At 38.5% G+C, this 21,773-nt stretch overlaps 1 protein-coding gene across 3 annotated transcripts in view; it reads left to right on the forward strand.

The window, feature by feature from the left end:
* The window catches only part of Ilrun (inflammation and lipid regulator with UBA-like and NBR1-like domains), a 99,406-nt gene that overhangs the window by 61,386 nt on the left and 16,247 nt on the right, over positions 1 to 21,773 (forward strand). For 2 of the 3 annotated variants that reach the window (XM_020164132.2, XM_074082400.1), the window contains exon 4: positions 17,238 to 17,566. In XM_020164132.2, the coding sequence (XP_020019721.1) occupies positions 17,238 to 17,566 (329 nt within the window). The remainder of the gene's footprint in view (positions 1 to 17,237; positions 17,567 to 21,773) is intronic. The other variant, XM_020164133.2, reaches the window with a different exon arrangement.

Here is a 21,773-nt window from a genome sequence, read left to right on the forward strand (position 1 = left end):
CCTTGCAGTGTTTGCATTTCTTAATAAGGGTGGAAGTTCATACTTGAAATAAGCTTTTTTCTGAGGCATCTAGTCCATTCAAAAAATTGGAACAATATGGGCATTGAGAGGATGGGGTCCATAATAGGAAAATAAAGCCTAAAGGCCAGAAAAGGTAGGCTAGAGATCTGAGTGAACACCCAGTACAAAAAGAAGGCAGCTGATATTTAGTAACCTGGTAGGTACCCTACGCTGCCAGAAGGTAAGGACGAGAAAGCACTCAAAATCCAAATAGAAAAGTGAATGTCCTCAACTGGAGAGAGAAGCAGGGAGGATGGTCTTACCTCTCACAGAAACAGACAATGGTCTTACCTCTCACAGAAACAGACATACTGAATACAGGTCAAGAAGTGGTACATTGTAAGTTAGCTAAATACTAAATTACACATAGACCAGGGACAGAAACAGTACCAAGTGGAATGATGGGAAGACGAAAAAGGGATGGAAACAATTCTTCCCCCCAAAATAAATTAGTACAGGATTCAGAGGTGGATACTCAGATCCAGACTCCAATAAAACAAAGATAAACTATACCATGGAACTCAACGAAGCCCACAAGAACACCCTGAAAGAAGAAATTCTACAAGTATTCAATGAGAATTTCATAGAGATGTTGCTAGACATGGTCAACCAAAAGGTACAGGAGGCACTCAAGAAATTCTAAGACAACAAAAATAAAGAATATGAGAAAACACAAATAAATTAAATCATAGGAGCCCTAAATAATCACCAAAGTGAATTGGAAAACACCATAAATAGGTAAATGAATTAAGGACGAAAATTGACAATATTAAAGAGGAAGTGACCCATGATATGGAAAACCTCAGAAAAAAGAATGAAACAGAAATACAAAACACAATGGACTCCAGCAGACTAGAACAAGCAGAGGACAGAATCTCAGAACTTGAAGATGAAATGGCAATTAAAGGAAAAACTGAAGAACTATTAGTCAGACAACTCAAGTCTTGTGAAAGGAATATGCAGTGGACTCCAGCAGACTAGAACAAGCAGAAGACAGAATCTCAGAACTTGAAGATGAAATGGCAGTTAAAGGAAAAACTGAAGAACTATTAGTCAGACAACTCAAGTCTTGTGAAAGGAATATGCAAGAACTCACCGACTCCATTAAAAGACCAAACCTGAGAATCATGGGCATGGAAGAAGGAGAAGAGGTGCAAGCAAAAGGGATTCGTAATATATTCAACAAAATAATAACAGAAAATTTCCCAAATCTAGAGAAAAGTGTACCCATTCAGGTACAGGAACCCTCCAGGTCATCAAACGGACTTGACTAAAATAGAACTATCCCATGACATGTTATCATTAAAACAAGAAGCACAGAGAGTAGAGAAAGAATATTGAAAGCTGTAAGAGATTAAAAAAAACAACATACAAAGGCAAACGCATCAAAATCACAGCAAAACTATCATTCAAAATAGATGGAGCAATAAAAGTCTTCCATGATAAGCAGAAACTAAAACAATATATGATCACAAAGCCACCACTACAAAAGATTCTTCAAGGAATTCTGCACACAGAAAGTGAAAGCAAACAAAACCATGAAAGGGTAGGCGGTACCAAACCACAGGAGAAGAAAAGGCAAGGAAGTAGAGAGTAACACTGATTCAGCTGCACACAATCAAACCCTTAAACAACAAAGACAACTAAATGACAGGAATCACCACATACCAATCAATACTGAACCTGAATATTAACGGATTTAACCCTCCCATCAAAAGACACCGTTTGGCAAACTGGATTAAAAAGGAATATTCAGCAATCTGTTGTACAGCGCAAAAAAAAAAAAAAGTTGTAGCTGGGCACTGGTGGTTCACACCTATAATCCTAGCTACTTAGGAGACAGAGATCAGGAGGATCACAGTTCAAAGCCAGCTTGAGGCAAATGGCTTGTGAGACCTTATCTTGAGAAAATCTAATACAAAAAAAACAAGGCTGGCAGAGTGGGTCAGCTGGTAGAGCACCTGCCTAGCAATCATGAAGCCCTGAGTTCAAACCCCAGTATTGCCAAAAAAAGATATGTTAGAACTGGTATCCGAGCAACATCAAATATGTTACCAGAAAAATAGCACTGATAAATATCTCAGTTCTTGGATCTGGCAAGAGATAAATTCAGGCAAGACCCAAATACATAGTAAAAGTTAATAGTGAAGTTTATTAGGAAAGAAATTTAGTATAACAGAAATAACAGGATAAAAATGGGGGGGGACATGAGAAGAAAAGAGAAAAACATTTCCTGTCCTCCCCACCCCCATGCAGGAAATGGGAGTAGAGAGACTCCACAATATAATGTTAAGTGTTAACATCTATACAGTGTTACATTTAAGTGCTTGTCAACATTAATGCCAGTGATTATTAGGAGGCCAGTTTCAATCTGGTTATTTTATGCCAGTTGCATACATTTGGCTCTTAATATACCATAAGCATGGTTTTGATTTCTTGAATTATCCTCAAACGTAATTTTACTTTGGAGTTTAAATTCTTAAGTGAAGATTCATGCTATTGTACTTTTCTGGAATTGTGTTGTCACCCACTCAGATTATGCTTTATTATTAAACAATATAATTTATTAGGCTGCAGAAGTTTTAATTATTCAAATTTACATATTTTCTGCCAGGAAATGTTGTGTCTGTAATTATGACTGTTTTCCTGATTGCTGAAACACTTGATACTGAACAGTGTCTGGGTGGGAGTGCTGGAGGTTATCAAAGGCAACATTAAACCAGGATTAAAAAGACATGATTTATCATTCTAATTGTTACATAGAAAATTCCTGATTAGCCTTTAGCAAGTAACAAAATCACTGGAACACAGGTGTTTTTGTTTTGATCGTGGTGAAACACACAACAGTTATCTTAATATTTAGTTCAGTGGTGTTAAGTACATTCACATTGTCATGCAACTATCACCATCAACCTCCAGAACTCTTTGATCTTCCTGAACTGAAACTCTGCGTCCATTAATAATTCATTTCCATTCCCCTTCCCCCATCTCTAAAAACTACCATTCTGCTTTCTCTTATTTTGACTACTCTATGTACCTCATGTACATGGAATCATACAGTATTTGTCTTTTTGTGACTGGCTTATTTCATTGAACATGATCATGGAATCATCAACATTTATTCTTGTAGCATGTATCAGAATTTCCTTTTTAAAGCTGAGTAGTTTTCTATTACATGCAAATACTACATTTTGTTTATTTGTTCATCCTTCAGTGGGCAGTTGGGTTGCTTCTATGTTGTGGTCATTGTGAGAATGCTGCTATGAACATGGGTGTACAAATACTTCTTTGAGACCCTGCTTTCATCTGAAGTAGAATTGCTGGATCATGTGTCAATTCTGTCTTTAATTTTTTGAAGAATCATACTGTTTTCCATAGCAGCTGTATCATTTCCCATTCCCCCAAAAATGCGTAATGGTTTCAGTTTTTCCACATCCCCTTCAACATTTGGTATTTTCTGGTTTTTGATAGTAGCCATCCCGATGGGTCAGAGGTGGTGTCTCATTATGGTTTTGATTTGTATTTCTCTAATGACTAAAGATGTTGAGTATCTTATTCATGTACTTATTACCCATTTGTGTGTCTTTATAGAAATGTCTGTTCAAGTCCTTTGATCATTTTTCTCTTTTTTTGCGGTACAGGGGTTTGAACTCAGAGCATTCACCTTAAGCCATTTCACCACCCCTTTTTTATGATAGGATTTTTTGAGATGGGGTCTCATGAACTGTTTGCCCAGGCTGGCTTTGATCCTCCTGCTCTCTGCCTCCCGATTACAGGATTACAGGCGTGAGCCACCAGCACCTGGCTGCCCATTTTTTAATCAGGTATTTTTTGGTAGAGTTGTAGAGGTTCCTTTTATACTTTGGATATTAATCCTATCAGATGATTTGCCATTGTTTTTCATTTTGCTTTGTTGATTGTGTCACTTCATGCACAGTTTTTAATTTTGACACTTGATTTATTTTTAAACTTTATTTCTTTCGGGTGTCCTCCAAAAAAGTCATTGGCAAATCCATTTTATAAAGCCTGTCCACATCTACATGTTTGTTTGATGGTTTTTTAGCTTTTATATTTAGGTCTTTGATCCATTTTGAGGGTCTTTTTGTTTGGTTTAATTTTGGTTTTGGTTTTTGAGACAGGGTCTCACTATGTAGCCTAGGCTGACCCTCAACTTGTGATCCTTTCACCTGTACTGGGATACTGGGATTAGAGATGTACACCATCATGGCTGGCTTGAGTTGACTTTTGTAAACAGTGTGACTTAAGGGTTTAACTTCATTATTTTGTGTATGGATATCTAGTTTTCCCAGCACCATTTTTTTAAATTTCTTTTATTCATATGTGCATACAATGTTTGGGTCATTTCTCTCCCTTTCCCCTCCCACCTCTCCCTTCTCCCCCCCCCACCCCCCACCCCAGTGCTTCCAGGCAGAAACTGTTTTGCCCTTATCTCTAATTTTGTTGAAGAGAGTATAAACATTAATAAGGAGGACCAAGGGTTTTTGGTAGTTGAGTTAAGGATAGCTATACAGGAAGATTCCTCACATTGCTTTCCTGTACGTATGTGTTACATTCTAACTTGATTCTTCTTGAACTAAACTTTTCTCTAGTTCCTGGTCCCCTTCTCCTATTGGCATCTGTCGCTTTCAAGTTTTTGCATTAGTTCCTTTGCATTGAGGACATCAAATGCTATCTTGTTTTTTTGGTTTTCTTACCTATCCTCATACCTCCCTTGTGTACTCTCGCCTTATCATGTGACCAAAGACCAATCGCCTTGCTGTGTTTGCCCTTGATCTAAAGTCCGCATAGGAGGGAGAACATATGATTTTTGGTCTTCTGAGCCTGGCTAAACTCGCTCAGGATGATGTTCTCCAGTTCCATCCATTTACTTGTGAATGATAAGATTTCATTCTTCTTCATGGCTGAGTAGAATTTCATTGCCCAGCACCATTTTTTAAAAAAGACTGTTCTTTGACCATTGAATGGTCTTGGTAGTGTTATCAGAATCATTTGACCATATACATAAGAAAGAGTTTGTTTTTATACTCTCTATTGTGTTCCATTGGTCTTTGTGTCTGTTTTTCTGCCAGTAGGACCCTGCTTTGATTATTTTAGCTTTGCAGTAAGTTTTTTTTTCTTGTCTTCATTTGTAATAAGTTTTGATATCAGGAATGGCTTTATCTTTTTCAGAATTATTTCAGCTATTACAAATTATTTAGCTCTTACTAATGATTAATAGTAAGATCAAAGAAAGATCATTGTTCAGGTAGAGATGGCCTCCCTGTTAACCAGCCTCTTTGCCTAATAGTTTCATCCATTTGATGAAGTTGCCAGACCTTTCATTAGCGGTTACAAAGTGGTGGTATGAGGGGGATTTTTTTTTCTCCTTTTTTTTTTTTTTATTATTGTGCTGGGGTACATTGTGACATTTAAAAAGTTCTTACAGTATATCAAACATATACTTGAATTCATCCCCTTCACCATTCTCCTTTATCACCCCTCCCCCCATTCTTGGACTAGTTTCAGTAGATACTGCTTCTCCATTTACATACATGTACCGAGTCTTACACAGTATTTGCATCATATTCAGCCTCCTTCACTCTTTCCCCACCTCCTCCCCCCTCTCACTGGTACCAGCCCCAACCCCGCCCCTCACCCCCCACAGGACTTGTTCCACTGTCCTGTTCTCTGATTTTGTATAAGGAAAATAAAATGACATTTGCTTGTTTGAGATAGCTACACAGGAAGTTTCCTTGTGGAAGAATTCTTAATCAGTGATAACTTATCTTGAATTTCAGTTTCTACCCCCCAAAAAAGCTGCCTAAATACTTAATATTCACTTTTAATTTTCAAATTTTACAATAAGGAGTTAGTGCTCAGGTTGCTTTCAGTGAAGCTAATGAATGACAGAGAAGTTGAAGATTTATTTGCTTTGTTTCCTTCCTTTTTATAGGTTTTATTATATAAACTTAGATTTGATATGTGAAGCTTGTTTTAGTTCTTTGCATATAGAGGGCAAAGAAGCTGTCTTTTTAAGCATACAACTTACATGATCTTGATTCAATGGTCCATCTGTAGATCAGGCTGCTCTAAAGTAATTTTATTGATTTAAAGCTAGTAGCTATTTTGTTGTGTTTTATCTTCCATACCAAATGTGTTTTCAGTAAAAATAAATAAATAAATAAATAACAGCATTAATCAAATGCTAAAGTTTTTATCATTCTAACTTATTTTCAAAATAGCAGCATTAACTGTTAACATACCTTAGTATGAGGTCTTCTGTGCCTTCAATTAACTGTTATTGTTATTGTCCTTCAGCTAAACTTAGACGAACCTGATGATTAGATATCATCTTGAACACTGACTCTTCACTTCCAATACAGCAACACAATAAGAAATTTTTTGTGCTCTTCATGGTACTAAATACTTTTGCATTAATAATTTGCTATTTATTGAGCACTTACCCTATGCCAATCATTATCCTAGGAAATTTACTGCCTATCTCTAGTCTTTACACTATCCCTCATTGATCTTTTTGAGTATTTAAAACATTATATTCCTAAGTTAAAACTTTTATACATGGTATATTTAGAGAAGTCTCCCTTCCATCCTTGCCTTTATATTATAGCTACTTATTTTTATTCATTTGTTTATGATTTTATCTATTCAGTATTTTAGGGGTTTTTTTGTTTTGCAGAATACTAGCAAGTATGTTTCTGGTTTTGGATTTTTCTTTAATATTAGCATATGTATTTAAATTTTCCCCTTATACAAAAGTGACATAATTGCAGATTTTGATCTTCTTTTCATTTAATAATTATAATGGTTAATCTTTTTGTTGTTTTGGTGGTACTAGAGTTTGAACTAAGGGCTTTCTGCTTATTACTAGGCAGGCTACTCTACCCCTTAGCCACACCTCCACCCCTCCCCCTCTCCCCCTTTTTTGAATGGTACTGGGATTTGAACCTGGGGCTTTGCCTTGCTAAGCTCCACCACTCCAGCCATGTCCCTAGCCCTTGTGATGGTTAATCTTGATTGCTGACTTAATTGGATTGAGGGAGATTAGTCAAACACAGCTCCAGGTATGTTTCCAGAGCAGATTACTAAGGGGCAAAGACCCACCCGGAATGTGGGCAGTACCATCCAATAGGCTGGGAGCCTAGGTGGAATAAAAGAGGAAAAAAGAGGAAACCTACTAGTGCAGACATTTCTTTCTGTGTGTTTGTGTCAGCCTCTCTCTCTCTCTCCCCTCCTCTGCCCCCTCCCTCCCTCATGGCTACTATGATGTGAACTACACTGTTCCACCATGCCCTCCCCACCTCTAATACTATGAGCCTAAATCCTGCTTTCCATGTTTATATCAGGTATTTTGTCATAGCAATGAAAAGTGACTAACACAGTAATACACCCTAGAGATCACTATTTAAGGTTAATCACTCTTTATTACTTACTGAGGAGTGTTTCCTCAGGTAAATATGTCATTGGTTTTCTAGCCAGTTGCTCTTGATGGAAGTTGAGTTGCTTAAAATTCCTTGCCTTTACAAATAATGTAATGTTAATTTTCTTCCAGCTTCTTTCTCCTTTCTCTGTCCTTCTTCATGGCAAAACGCCTTAGAAAATTTTCTAGCTCTACCTCCTGATCTCCTATCCTTACAAATTATTTCTATTCAGACTTCTGTCCCTATACTCCACTGAAACTGCTCATTTCAAGATCTCCCGTTGGTCTGCCGTTGACTTACTAGCAGCTTGAACCAATTTGACAATACTGTACTTCTTGAAACACTGTCAGCTAGGCTTCTGGAACACTGTACACTCCTGGTTTTTCTTGTTTGTTGGACTGCTCCTTTGCTCTTCTGATATACTTATATTGAGTGTGTGCATCCTCATCTTCCTTTATGGTATCAGTTGATGTTGTAGAAGAGGAGAAAGCTGGTAGGAAGGAGTGCAATCTCTGTTCCAGGAAGAGAAGGCATCTAGACCACCAGGAACAAGCCTGTAGTTGGGCAAAAACAGATTTATTCTTGACTGGACAAAACTAGATTTATTGATGAGATGCAGTGAGGGCAGGCCCTTCAGGGAACTGTGGAATGCCCTGGATCAGGAAGGAAAAGGGAAACTTCTGTTATAAAGCTTTAGTTCTGGGTGAGGCCCTAGGGAAGCGGGGGTCAGTTCTGAATTGGCTGCTGTTTCTGGGCAGATTTAGGAGATGGTGGAAGTTAGGGTTTGGTTGCTGTCATGAGGCAAGGGCAGTTTAGCAGTCAGTTATCTGCAGTAGTAATAGATGGCTAAAGCAAATTGGGTTTGGGTCATTATTTCTATGAAAGCAATAGCACACACAAAGAGAGGGTTGTTAGAGTATTGTACCATTGCTGCATGATCTTGGAAGAAATGGTGCTGGTTATTGACTTTGTGCTTTTCTTTATCTGTATCTGTATCTGCCCAATTAATGGGAGGTTTGCTTTTTTTCTTTTTGATTCTGAGCTGATTTGCATCTTTCAGTGTTAGAAAGGTTTTTTTTTACTCTTTCAATTTCATGTCTCTGATGTACTGTATTTGGAAAGAAGGAGTCCTTGTTTACTAAAACTTGAAGCAGATTTTTAAATAAGTGATTAAATGATTCCACTTTAAGGAAAAAGCTCCTATCTGTAGATACAGTAGGAAAAACCAACTCAAACTCCATGTCTCCTATCTTATGCTCACAACAGAGGTACTTCCCTTCCTTTCTTTCTCCTTCCCTCCCTCCCTCCTTCCTCCCTCCCCCCTCCTTCCTCCCTCCCCCTTCCCTCTCTCTCCCTTTCTCTCTCCTTTTTTCTTTATACCTCTCTCTCCTTTACTTCCCTCCCTCCTCCTTTTTTATCTTTTTTCTTTTCTTTTTTTTGCCATCCTAGGGATTGAACCTAGGCCCTTGACATAGATTATTTCTAATATCAGATGTGTGTGTGTGTGTGTGTGTGTTTTCACCACACACCAGCAAGTAAGCAATCAGGTTTGCAGTGGACTCCACCTGGAATCCTCTTAATTCAGTTCCATTCTGACAGTCCTGTTACTCTACTTCAGATGCCAGTCACAAGCAAGTTGTTTCACTGTGCTTCTGGTCAATGACTATAAATTGGGGTTTCCAAGACCCCCTCCTTGGATTTGATTAATTTTCTTGAGCAGCTCACAGAACTTAGGGAAACACATTCACAGATTTATTACAAAGGATTCATATAAGTTGCATAGAGTGAGGTATGGGGGAGGAAGTACAGCGCTTCCTCTCCAGGAACCTCCATGTGTTCAGCTATCTGGATCTCTAAACCGTGTCCTTTTGGGTTTTTATGGAGACTTCATTACATAGGCATGATTGAAGCATGGGCAACCATGTCAAAATGTCTGTTTATCTCTCCAGACCTCTGTTGTTTCTTAGTCCATGGGAAATAAGAAGTTCCTGTTCTGCTTTGAAGATGGGCTGAGCATCAGAAAGGATTTAAAACCCAAATCTCCAGATCTGCAGATGGCTCCCACAGGAAGTCCTCCATGTGCATGCTTACTGAAGGAGGCTTGGGCCTCCTGGAGCTGTGGTGTCTCACAGCTCCCAGGGATAAGGAATAGAAGTTGCTGTAAAGATCAGAAGCCTACAAGATTTCATTTGTAGCCACACTTTGAACTACTGTGAAGTGTCTGTGTAAACTAGATTTTTTATAAAGTAGTGCTTTCCCAAGTCCCCTGACCTTTCTCTTTGAAACTCAGAACTAAGTGAGACCTGTTGATACAGCAGTTTATTATTTGATTTAAGTGGCTCTGTTTGCATCTTGTGCTCCCCAGAGACAGACACTGAGCTTAGGCCAGGTAGCCTCCACCCAACATCCACATCAAGATGATGGTCCATTTGCTCCTCCCAGGTTGATGATTGTTAACTGGCCCTTCCTTCTGTCTTAGAAAAGAGAGAGAGTCCCCTGCAGATAGGACTTGCACATATGTCCAGTTGATAAAGTGGTCTTTTTGAAGCCTGTAAAGGACTTGAGCACACTCCTACCACCTTGTTCTGTCTCTTACTAGTTCAAAATACTTCTTTGCTAGTTGGTTTACTTCATAGTTTCTCTGTCTCAGTTTCTCTTCATAGTTTTTCTAATAATATTAGAAAAATATTATTTTCTAATACTGTACTAACTTCTTTTAGTAGACTTTATATTTTGGAATAATTTTCATTATAGAAAAGTTGCAAAGGTAATACATAGTTCTCATATACATGGTATCTCCCATTGTTAGTATCTTTCCATGGTACATTGACTCAAGACATTTGATACTGGTTTATAACTACTAACTGAACTCCAGACTTTTTTTTGGATTTTCCAGCTTTTCTTCTAATGACCTCTTTTATTCCAGAATCCAATCTAGGCTACTACATTGCAGTTACTGTCATTTTTTCTAGTCTCCTCTGGTCAGTGACACTTTCTCAGTCTTATTTTTCATGACCCTAGAGGGGTCATGAATACTGGAGAATATCCTACAATGTATCCCCTCCTCTCAGTTTGTCTGATGTTTTCCTCATGTTATGTTTCAGGAAGAATACCACAGAGATTACCTCATGTTCACCTAACATCACTGGCGATGTTAACCCTCATCACTTGGTTAAGTAGTGTGTTTCACCAGGTTTTTCTGCTGTAAAGTTAGTCTTTTTCCTTTCCCTGTTCAACTCTCGAAACATGTTGCTAAGCCTAATCCACCCTCAAGAAGGGTGATGGGAGATTTACAGAATTAAACTCTATCTCCTGGAAGGGGAAGTATCTACATATATTACTTGGAATTCTCTTCTTCCCCTTTTATGTATATCACAATGGACTTATGTATATTGATTTTACGTTTTGGGCTGTCTAATACTATGATATTTATTTATTGTTCATACTATTTCAGTTTTAGCTATAGGGATCTCTTTCAGGTTGACTTCTATGTCCCTGTGACACACCCTTATCTTTTTGTTCTTTGACTTCTTCCTTTTTTGTGATACAAGATGCTCAACATGCTCCAGATTCATCTTGTATTTTCCATGTCCTAGCCCTAGATCCAGCCATTTCTTTTAGAAGCCAATATCTGGCACTGGGTATGTTTATTATGTACTGGGGTGTCAGTGCTTATAGGTCCTCTCAGCAAACAGAGCTAGGTAAGAGTGAATATGGTAGAAATACTTTCCATACATATATGAAAATAGAATATAATGAAACCCTTTAAAAATTATTCTCAGAGGGGGAATAAGAAAGTAATAGAGGGGGTGAATTTGATCAAAACATATTACATGCATGTATGGAAATGCCACAATGAAATCCCTTTGCACAATTAATACATACTAATTAAAAAATGAGCCAAACAGCAAAAGAACAAATAATTTACTTAATAAGTGGGCAGGTATTCTCAGAAGAAGGAAATACAAATGGCTAGTAAATGTATGAAATGTTTGACCTCCTTAGTCATAAAGGAAATACAAATTAAAAAAAAGTATACAAAGATTCCCTCTCATACCAGTCAGATTGGCAGTCATCAAGAAAGCAACAAATGCTGGTGAGGATGCAGGGGAGAAAAGGAACCTTTAATTACTACTGGTGGGAATGTAAACTAGTGCAACCACTAGTAAATCAGTAAGAACTTTCCTCAAAAACTAAAAATAGACCTACCTTATGACCCTGCCATACCACTCTGGGGCATGTATTTACAGAAGTGTAAATCAATATAGAAGAGAGATACTTGGGCTGGAGGCATGGCTCAAGTAATACAGTGCTTGGCTAGAAAGCACTGAGTTCAAGCCCCAGTACCACAAAAAATAAAAAGAACAAAAGAAAAATAAGAGAGATACCTGCATACCTATGTTTATTGCAGTGTTTTTCTCAATAGTCAAACTGGGAACAGCCTAGGTGCCCAACAACTGATGAATGGATAGAGAAATTATGGGGTGTGTGTGTGTGTGTGTGTGTGTGTGTGTGTGTATGTATGTGTATACACCATGGAATACTACTCAGCCATAAGGAAAGATGAAATTATGTCATTTACAGGAAAATAGGTGGAACTGGAGATCATCATCATGCTGAGTGAGATAAGCCAAGCTCACATGTCCTTGCTCATTTGTGGAAGCTACACCTAAAATGATGATGATGGTGATGACAATAGTATATAAATATATATGGCAGACTTCGCAGGGGAGGCAGGTCATCAGCAGGAGAAGGAAGGGGGAAAAGAAAGGATTCTGAAGGGTTAAGAGGATCAAAGTGTGCTACATACATACATGTGAAGACGTCATAATGGAATCCACCAAAAACTGTTTGTAAAGTGGGGGAGGAAATGGAAATACAATAGAGGGGATGAACTTATTGGTACACTGTATGCATGTGTGGAATTATCACAGTGAAATCCCTTTGTATAAAAAAATACGTTAGGTAACATATACGTGCTAATCTTTGTATATGGACATATTTATAATTGTTTCTGTATTTCTTTGTTTGTACATATGTTAAGCTAACCTTGATTTCACATTGCTGTCTCTGATTTTAATGCAGTAGTATCCCAGGGTTCGTTTTAGAAAGCCTTCCTTTCTTGCTTATCTGCAATGTCCTTCAACAATGACCTTGCATACACCATCTACAACCCATGTACTTTTTTTGTTCAATCCTAGTGTACTTGTACAGCAGTTTGCAGGATTGTGTTTACCCACAGCTTCATGAGAAATTTACAGTTGGGAATATTGTACTAATTTTTTTTCTTGTGGTAGTGGGGGTTGACCCCAAGGCATCACACATGCTAGACAAGCATTCTACCTATTGAGCCATGCCCCACCCCTGTGCTGATTTTTAACAGTTCTATTTTACTGGACAAATTGTACATGCTTATTTAAATATTCTTACCATAATCTGAGGTATCTTTGTATGTCGGTGTGATTTATTAATATTCTAGACATGGGCTGCAAATAAGATATTTTCCTTTATACGTCTGATAGTCTAAGCTTAAGAAATAAAAAGGTCATGCTTTTTTTTTCTTTTTTTTTATTGTTTTACTATTCATATGTGCATACAAGGCTTGGGTCATTTCTTCCCCCTGCCCCCACCCCTCCCTTACCCCCAATTCTGCCCCCTCCCTCTACCCCCCACCCCCTCAATACCCAGCAGAAACTATTTTGCCCTTATTTCTAATTTTGTTGTGGAGAGAGTATAAGCAATAATAGGAAGGAACAAGGGTTTTTGCTGGTTGAGATAAGGATAGCTATACAGGGAGTTGACTCACATTAATTTCCTATGCGTGTGTGTTACCTTCTAGGTTAATTCTTTTTGATCTAACCTTTTCTCTAGTTCCTGGTCCCCTTTTCCTGTTGGCCTCAGTTGCTTTTAAGGTATCTGCTTTAGCTTCTCTGCGTTAATGGCAACAAATGCTAGCTAGTTTTTTAGGCGTCTTACCTATCCTCACCCCTCCCTTGTGTGCTTTCGCTTTTATCATGTGCTCAGAGTCCAATCCCTTTGTTGTGTTTGCCCATGATCTAATGTCCACATATGAGGGAGAACATACGGTTTTTGGTCTTTTGGGCCAGGCTAACCTCACTCAGAATGATGTTCTCCAGTTCCATCCATTTACCAGCAAATGATAACATTTCGTTCTTCTTCATGGCTGCATAAAATTCCATTGTGTGTAGATACCACATTTTCTTAATCCATTCGTCAGTAGTGGGGCATCTTGGCTGTTTCCATAACTTGGCTACTGTGAATAGTGCCGCAATAAACATGGGTGTGCAGGTACCTCTGGAGTAACCTGTGTAACAGTCTTTTGGGTATATCCCCAAGAGTGGTATTGCTGGATCAAATGGTAGATCAATGTTTAGCTTTTTAAGTAGCCTCCAAATTTTTTTCCAGAATGGTTGTACTAGTTTACATTCCCACCAACAGTGTAAGAGGGTTCCAAAAAGGTCATATTTTATCTTTACTAATTTATCTATTTCTACAAAAGAAGTTTATACTTTATTTTTGTTGTTTTTTGGCAGTATTGAGTTTGAACTCAGAGCCTCACGCTTGCTAGGCAGGTGCCCTACCACTTGAGCCACTCTACCAGTCCAGGAAGTTTATATTTTACTTTAATAAGAAGATTTTTATCATTTGTAAAAGAGATGGATTGAATGAGCCACAGAAAGAGTTGAATATCCACAGAACCTTCTAGCTCCAAAGTTCTGGCTCAAGTGCTTATAAGAAAATCACCTTAGAGGGGGTGGGGGCAGGGGGGAGAAATAAACCAAGCCTTGTATGCACATATGAATAATAAAAGAAAAATGAAAAAAAAAAAAAAAGAATGACATCCTCAAAAAAAGAAAAAAAAAAAAAGAAAATCACCTTAAAGGCCAGACATTTTAAAAGTAAGTTTTTCCATTGGCATACTAATTCCTGAATGGGTTGCTTGGCACTTGATTCTACCTTCTTGGCCAGTTTTCTAGGACATCTTGTTAGTTTATTCTTGTTACTGGTGCCAAGGTCATATGTCAGTTGGTGAAGATAAGCAGTCCTATGAAATAGGGACTGATTTAACCATAGCTTTAGTTCCCTTAATACTTGGGTTCCAAATTCCTGTTGGGGACAAACAGGTATGACTTCAAAGAGCTATGCTAAGACTATAGTCTGCTTCTAGTTTGGATCTGACCTTGAGCCATCATTTTTACCTCTAGAGCTCAGACTGTTTTTTAAGAAAGTGAAGTAGTTTTGTTGGGTGTTTCCTTTCAACTGTGGTTTGATAAAATATTTGGCTAGCAGCTCTTTATCTCAGTGATCAAGGAGTCAGGCAAAGACTGGGGATAGTCAGCTTCTGTGAAACATGTTTATTGAGCTGTCTTTACCTTTTCATTTGTTTGATTAAAAAGAATTCACATATGCAATATGTGAACTCATTCTGGCATGTGAGGCCCAGAAGTGATATTATGCTGTTTGTGACAATCCATCGGGATGATAACTTTGGAGGACCAGAACTAGCACTTATAAATCAGTGGCCTGTCTAGAATCAGAGCAATAGCTAGGGCAGAGAGGTAGCTCAGGTAATAAGACTCAGTGAGTTATATTAAAGAAGCTTTAGGTCTCAAAGCCAAGGGAAGGAATGTCATTAGTTTAATTTACTGATAATGGCTTTCAGAAACTATTCTCACAAGCATTAGTTTGCTGGACTGCAAGAATAAAGCATATGACCTGTAGCTGAGTATGTTGAGCTTGTCATGTACTTAGAAAAGGATTTGTTTTAAAACAGTTGGGTAGATGACAAAAAGTAGGATTACATACACTACAAGATGGGACATATTCATTTAGGAAAAATAGAGTGATGGAATGCTACCTTTGGCTAGAAAGCTAGCATAGGAGATAGGGAATGACTCTCATGCCTGTTCTTTAAGGCCCATGTTACACTGGTTTATAAGATTAACTCTGACTCTGAAACTCAAGTACTTTGACCTGTTCCACATTTCGAAGTAAAGTGGCATGCGGCGTGTATAGTGTTAAATCTAGAAGTTTAACCTTTATGGTACTAGTTTGCACAGGAATTTACTGTTTCTTTAAAAATAAGTGTTTCTACAATGGTTACCCCTTGCTGTGAGTCAAGCTAGTGCCAATTCCAGAAGTGAACAGCAGATGTCACTACATCTCCACTTACTAGGCTCTGGCCCTGAGCTGATGGGATACAATCAGTTCTCAAATAAAGCTCCCAAACCACTATTAAGTATTTATGGCTATATGATGTTCTAAGATCTCCCTTTTCTCATATAAACCCCAATTAAAATTTGAATATAAACATAGCCTAAGAGGGTATTCCTCCATTTCCTTCATTGTCCTATACTTACATATTACTGTTCTGCTTCTAGGTAGCTAACTGGTGAAATGTATTTGCCTTTTCCTATCAACTTTTCAACAGCTATTTAGGAGGCTATATAGGTTTTCATATTTGTTTTCAGCAGGGTTACTCACTTAAAATCATCTTTGCTTTTCTGTAGCTTCCTTTTTGAAAAACATCCAGCAGGAATGTAGATGCCAGTGTCCTCTAAAATAAGGTGCTGAATATCAAAAGAAACTGCTTATATTCTATTTGAACCCTTAGCTTTAATTTGGCAGTAAAGGAAATTGAGAACTAAGTTATGTGACCAGATGTCCTATGGCACCTTTTTTTTTCTTTTTTTTTTTTTTGGTGGTGGTGGTGGTGGTACTGAGGTCTGAACTCAGGGCCTCACACTTGCTAGGCAGGCACTTTTCCAGCCCAGTTCTTATAATTCATAATCTCTTATGGTTTCAGCATAGACAGGTAGTAGGGTTTCTCTATATTACAGAAAAGTAAAGTTGGTGATGAATTGGGTTACTTTAGAAAGTCTGAGGCATACTGAATTTTCAGTGTATTTTGATCACATAGATTGAGAAAATAGGGTGATGTGTCCCAGTTTGTCTAAGTTAATGCTAGTGTGATTTTTTTTTCTAAGACTTGAACTCAGGATCTCACATTTGCTAGGCAGGATCTCTACCACTTGAGCTGTACCCCCTAGCCCTTTTTGCTTTACTTATTTTTCTGGTAGAGTCTCATGTTTTTGCCTGATTTTGTTTTGACCATAATCCTCCTATTTATGCCCACCAAGTAGTTCAAATTATAGTTTGGTGTGATTATTAATATGCATCAAAGAGTTTCCTCTTTTACTCTCACTTGTTCCAGTTTGGACAATAAGCCCCAAAAGGGGGGAGATTTTGATTTTAGTCATAATAAACATTTGACATTCTAAATAATAAATATAACATAATAAACATATGACATTCTAGTCATAATAAGCATTTTTTACTTAAGAATTATGCCTTCTCTGAATTTTATAAGTTAAACACACGCAAAATAGAACAAAAATCGCAAAGAGCTGTTGATTCTGGAGATGATAGCTTTTATATTTCTATCAATCATTGTTTTCAAGAGTAATATTTCCAAATGGGGCTGTGTATCAGAAGCAACTGGTAAAACCTTTTACAAATAGTTTCTGGATGTCTGTACCAGATCTGTGCCAGAGTTTGTACTTGATATTACCAAAAATGTAGAAATGCATATGATCTAGGCAACCTTGTCAACAAGCTTTTAAAAACTACCATATGGAAGATGATTTCTTTTTATAGTTTGGATGATGTTTGAGGTTTTGGGGCCTGGCATTGATATGACTTGCCTTTTTGTTTCAGATGTCATCTGGGTGATTCTCAGTGTGGAGGTGGGTGGACTTTTAGGAGTAACACAGCAGCTGTCATCTTTTGAAACCGAGTTCAACACACAGCCACATCGCAAGGTAGAAGGAAACTTCAACCCGTTTGCCTCTCCCCAAAAGAACCGACAATCAGATGAAAACAACCTTAAAGACCCTGGGGGTTCCGGGTTCGACTCGATCAGCAAAAACACATGGGCTCCTGTTCCTGACCAAACCGAGCAAGATCAGAATAGACTTTCACAGAACTCTGTAAATCTGTCCCCCAGCAGTCACGCAAACAACTTATCAGTAGTGACTTACAGTAAGGTAGGTGCCCTTGGAGAAGAGGAGAAGGGGCAGGTGGTGGGCCTTGGGATTTGTGATACCCCTTCATGGCAAACCTAGAATCCTAGACTGCCACTCCCCAGAGGCTGTTCTTTAAGACTTAGCTCTTCTGCTAACAGCAGTGACACAGAAGCCTACCCCTTCTCCCTTCCCCACTACATGTCCTATGGATACTGCTTTATCCACACTTATAATTTACTCCTGTCTCTCTGCTTTGGTTGGGTGCAAAAAGACCAAAGTTCTTTGTAAAAAAAAAAAAAATGTTAAAAGTATTACCAGCCATGCTTTCAGTGTACATGTATACTGAAACACACAACAACACACATTTGGAGTGTGTTCCTATTTTGTTTTTGTTTGTTTGTTTGATTTGGGGTGGCTCCCCCCATCCCCCTAAGTAAAAAGACAAACTCAATTATGTTATCCTAAGTATTATTGTTGGGCTCTTGCTTTATTTACCCTATTTGCAAATCTTAACCATTGATGCCTTTTTAGTCTGTAATTGACTGTAATTGACTCCTTCCTTCCCCTATAATCCAGAGTGGCTCAAGTGATAGTTTGACTTTTCAAATATGGGGAATAAGTTAGAGAATTATTTATTGAGTTAACTGTGATTTTTAAATATTCTGATTGTTGCAGACACTTTTCTAGGTGTTTCGAGTTCTTGATCTGTGTCTCTCTGTGCTAGCTGACTAAATGCATCTCCCACACACTGCCAAGGTGAATGATGGTTCCTGGTTGCTGGTTTTGGATGCTGAGAGGTTTTGGCTATAGGTGGTTGATGTGGCTGAGTCCTTTGAGCATACCTGAGCATTCTCCCCTGATGAATGATGTTCATCTAAGCCTGGCACCCCACCTGTTAACCTCATCAGCTGTTAAGTCTGTTTGCTTCATGCTGGCATTCACCCTCAATTTTTTTTTTAATCATTTTTTGTTTGTTTATTTTGGTAAAACTGAGGTTTAAACTCAGGGCCTCACACTTGTTGGCAGGCAGTTCACCAGAACTCTTTCCCAGTTTTTAAAATAAAGTTGTTTATTTGAGGGGTAAGTTGTTTTTATAAGGATGGTATTTTTCTAACCGGTAGTTTATAGATATGGTATAGGTCAAGAGGCAACTTACGAAAAGAAACCTGGTGGTAATAAGAATTTTTCTCCATATGGTCTAATAGGAGGAACTTAGGATCTTTATTTGTTGGTTGATGGTCATCATAGAGCATTCTTTGTAGTCACATTGGTTGTATAGGATATAAAAGAAGTAAACTGACTTCACATCTTACTACTCTAGTAAATTGTTTTCTGACCTCTTATTTTTTATTTTATTTTGTCTTATTTTTTATTTATTTTATTTTATTTTTTTGATTGAGGAGTAGGATTTGACACAGGGTCTCGGTATGTAGGCCAGGCTAGCCTCAAACTTGCAGTCCTCCTGCCTCAGTCTCTCTGAGTACTATGATTATGGGTGTGTACTGCCACACCAGTTTTAAGTTCCTATTTTTTTCCCTCTTCTTCCTCCCCCCTCCCTTTTTTTTTTTTTTTTCCTTAAACTTACCTTATAGCTCTTAGAATGCTATAAGTGGGCCTTATTAGTGGGCCTTGTTAGAACAAAAACTTGAGGCAGCTGAGGGAAGACGAAAGTTGACAGAGACAAAATCAGGCACTCCACTGCTTTCTGGATTGGGGAAGCTGCTTCACCCAACTGAGGCATCTGGCTGAGCTATGATTGTAGTCTTAGGAAAAGCTAGTGTTCCTGGCCAGGGAACTGTACTTCCTGGTAGCTGTCCTCTCATTTAGGGATTGATGCTTTTTAACCAGCTCTGTGATGGTCATCCATAGGGCTGGTGATGTGGCTTATTTCCTGCCAGCCTTAATTAAGGACCTGCCAATTGCTGCTTTTTGAAGGGCTTAGACTATGGTGAGGCCTTTCAGGTATTTCTTGAAGTTGATGGACTTAGGGTATGTTGCTGAATTTTTTTTTTTCCATGGACTCTGGGATCATTTAGAAGTAGCTTACTATTAAAAGATCATGTCCAGGAAAACTACTGACTTAGAATGCATTGAAAATGGGAAACTCAGATTCCAAAGAAAAATTGGTGGGGGGGGGTCCTCCTTTTTTTCTCAGTCAAAACAGGGTCTTACTCAGAAAGCATTTGTATGAAGTATCCAGTGAAGTTCTCTGAAAATATTTCTGGCTAAAGTTGTCAGCTCCACCTGCTGGAGCTCCTTAGGAGAAAAATGGGAGTGAGTGGGCAGTCATCAATAAGTATTAACACATCTGTGCACTGCAGTACACATTGTGCAGTAGGAGACACAAGAAGAATAAAATATGAGCTTCCTCTTCACAAGGAGCTTTACAGTACAAGGAGTACAGTAGTGGAGATGAACCTTGACAAAGCAATTTGAGAGCAATTCAGTCAGGGTGAGGTATGAATTTGGTCAAAGAGAACAACACAGTCATATAATTTGTAATGGTGGCAAAGGGGGTGTGTTAGGTAAGAGAAACAAAAATGACATGGAGATGGAGTTGAAGGAAAGGGCTTTTCAGAGGCTAGATGTGATTTAGAAAAATGGACAGACAACAAGGACAGTGGTATAGAGAACATTTTAAATGCAGAGAGTAGAATGAGTAAGGTGTGGTTAAGAGGTGTGAGTGAGGGACAGTGGGAGATAGGTTCAGTTGGTTGCAAGTGTGTCCCTTTGAAGAATAGTAGGTGAAATAATTACAAATGACTTTGAAGAAAATTGGTACTATACCTAAATGGATACAAGCAGATATCTATCATGAATCTTTGCTAAAGGTGAAACTTAAAAGCAGAGAGAATCCTAAATATTTATATTTGGCTTGAGAGTATATGATTTCATTTATTAATTTATTGTGGTACTGGGGTTTGAACTCAGGGCCTACACCTTGAGCCTTCAGCCACTCCTCCAGCTCTTTTTTGTGATGGGATTTTTCAAGATAGGGTCTCAAAAGCTATTTGCATGGGCTGGCTTTGAACCGTGATCCTCCTGATCTCTGCCTCCTAAGTAGCTAGGATTACAGGCGTGAGCCACTAATGCCCAGCTTGAGTTACTTAGTTTTGAAGGCAGGCATGCTTGGGGTTCTGAAGTGTGCATATTTGACAGTGATGAGATCAGGAATATACCAGAGTTATTTTTTAACTGTTCTTAAGTGCTGAGCTCTCACCTTATTTTTAGATAAGGAAACAAAAGCTCAGAGGGGCTAAGTAACTTCCCAGTATCTCACAGCCAGCCAGAGGCAGAGCTGAATTCTAATGTAGGTGTCATATTGCTGAAAGGTGTATCCTGGTTGGTGTACTTGGCTTCCCCTAGGTCCTCCTGGGTCTTCTTGTTGGGTGGCTGTGTTGAGAGCCACCATGAACTGAATTGACCAGTTCCATCAAGGGAAGAAAGTGGCAGAGTCAAAAGAGATAAACAGCTCTAATGTAAACTGAGTTGCCTGTGGCATCTTGATTTCATAGTGCTCCCGTTTGCTGGATTTTTAAAATAGTGACTTATTTTCCTGATTGATTGAAATAAAGCTTTTTTATTTTATTTATTTATTTTTTCGGTGCTGGGGTTTGAACTTTAGGCCTATACCTTGAGCCACTCCACCAGTCATTTTTTGTGATGAGCTTTTTTGATGTAGGGTCTTGCAAACTGCCCAGGCTGGCTTTGAACTGTTATTCTCCTGGTCTCTGCCTCCAGAGTAGCTAGGATTACACGTGCGAGCGCCCAGCCAAAACAAAGCTATTTTTAACTCTCAGGGTATGCAAACTTTGTGGTGTTTATAATAAATAAATAACAACTTTATATTTGTAAATGAGTAGAAATAAGAGAGAGACCTGGGGCTCTAGACTTGGGGTGTTTTCAGTTCACCCCCAGAGCATCTTTACTGGATGGATAGAGCAGAGGAGGAGTACCTGATGCACTGGTGTCAGGGATCACTGAGTTGATAATAGATATAATTTACTCTAAAGAAATTCCCTATCTGCAGTCAAGGCTGGGAGAGAACATACTGCTCTGTCCACAGCTTCCTGCTGCCTCCATAGTTACAGTTCAGTGTGCTAAGGTTGGTAGGATGAAATCAAAAGATTGCTTGAGGTGCTTTCTCCATGAGGACTGAGGGTGGATATGTCAACAGAATGACACCTGTTAGTATCAGGAATTGGGCACCCTGGAGCACTTCCTTAGC

Source organism: Castor canadensis, chromosome 8 (assembly GCF_047511655.1).
Source record: "Castor canadensis chromosome 8, mCasCan1.hap1v2, whole genome shotgun sequence".
Taxonomy (NCBI): Eukaryota; Metazoa; Chordata; class Mammalia; order Rodentia; family Castoridae; genus Castor; species Castor canadensis.